General features: G+C 59.6%; 1 protein-coding gene across 1 annotated transcript in view; it reads right to left on the reverse strand.

Annotated features, from left to right (window-relative positions):
* The window catches only part of MONBRDRAFT_8231 (uncharacterized protein), a gene marked incomplete at both ends in the record, with an annotated part of 20,911 nt that overhangs the window by 10,302 nt on the left and 9,065 nt on the right, over positions 1-1,544 (reverse strand). The window contains one exon of the mRNA XM_001745884.1: positions 42-1,446. Coding sequence (XP_001745936.1) covers positions 42-1,446 — 1,405 coding nt within the window. The remainder of the gene's footprint in view (positions 1-41; positions 1,447-1,544) is intronic.

Below are 1,544 nucleotides of genomic sequence, written 5' to 3' on the forward strand. Positions count from 1 at the left end.
GCGGTAGTCAGTGCTGGCGTCGAGGAGACCCAGGACCTCACAGGAGTACAGGGCAAAGAAGAAGGGCGATAGCTCGTTGCCCTGCACAATGCCTTGGCCAACATCAATGTCAATCACCTTGAAGAACTTGTCGACAATGCAGTGGGTAGTGGGTCGAGCATAGTGTCGTTCAAAGGCGCGCAAGAGGCCAGGGACCTTGTCGGCCACAATCTCGTGCAGCCGTGCTCGGTCGGTGTAGTTGAAGGCACTCTTGAAATCGAGGGAGAGCATGGTCCAGCCCGGGGTAGACTCACAGGCTTGAAGCTCACCAAAGGCCATGCCAACCGCTGCTGAAATGCCGTCCTTGACTCCGACAGCCAGCTCTGGACTGGCCTGTAGCAAGTGGGCAATATGGGGCTGCTGTTGCTCGAGCAGAGCGCGGTTGACAACCTTGTTGAAGATGGAATCCGTGCCCACGGGTCGAAACTTGCCATTGGCCTTCTCCAGGATAGTGTAGTTGATGGAGCAAAGGGCATGTCGAATCGACTCGGGCACGGTGTTGTTGGCAATGTGGTGAAAGATCTTGTTCAAGGCAACCTGAGGACCTCCAGTGGCGGTGGTGGGGCACTGAGGCGCGTCTCCATCAGGAGGAGCAGTCGGGTTGCTGGTAGAACCCTGGCGTGGGCCCAAGACCTGACTGAAGTGCTCCTTGATGCGGTAGATGGAGGCAAGAAGCTCACCAGACCAACCATAGGGGTCGGTGACACCCTTCGTGGCCGCCAACGCCTTAGGGAGCTCGCCCTTGGTGAAGGACACGGTTGGGGAGCTCGCAGCCGTGGCTGGTGCCAGTGTAGACGTGGAGGCGGGTGTTGAAGCAATGTACGGGGTCAGCCCGGGCGGTACCAAGAGGTCGCGCACGGCCTGAACCTCAGAATTACCAATCACGGCACGAGCCTTGTCGGCATCAAATGCTTTGGCAATCTGACCTCGGTTCAGACGGTTCGTGACGTGGTTTGCCCAGGCTTCGTCCGCCAGGTCCGGGTCGCGGACGAGCGACCTGAGGCTCTGGTCGACTGCGTCGTTCGGGTGGGCGCCCGCGCCGGCGTTCAGCTGTCCTCGACGGCTCTGCTTGCGTGCGACTGCCTTGCGCATGGCGTCCACGACCCGACCTAGTTGCCCCGTCACAAGCCAACGGAGACGATCGTGAAACATATTGCGCAGGTCAATCGTAGACAGTGCGGTCGAGGGAGCAGACAACAACATGCTAGGCAAGGCCAAAATCAAAGCCCAGCACATCTCTCGCTCTTCAGCGGTATAGTCCGAGTGGACGGCAGACCAATACAGCTGGCTCAGGGTGGCAGCCATCAGCTTGGTCTCGGTGGCGTTGGATGGGTAGCGGCTGCGCTGCATCAGTGGATGCCGGGCGAGCTTGAGCAGCTCACAGACACTGACGCGAGACCCTACACACTGTTGGGGCCAAGCGCCACGCATAATCTCAAGCAGGTCGTGTCCAGCCGCATGAAACAACGCCTCGGTCGCTCGCTTCAGATTGGCACCACATCGGG

This window comes from Monosiga brevicollis, genomic scaffold (assembly GCF_000002865.3).
Source record: "Monosiga brevicollis MX1 MONBRscaffold_10 genomic scaffold, whole genome shotgun sequence".
NCBI classification, from domain to species: Eukaryota; class Choanoflagellata; order Craspedida; family Salpingoecidae; genus Monosiga; species Monosiga brevicollis.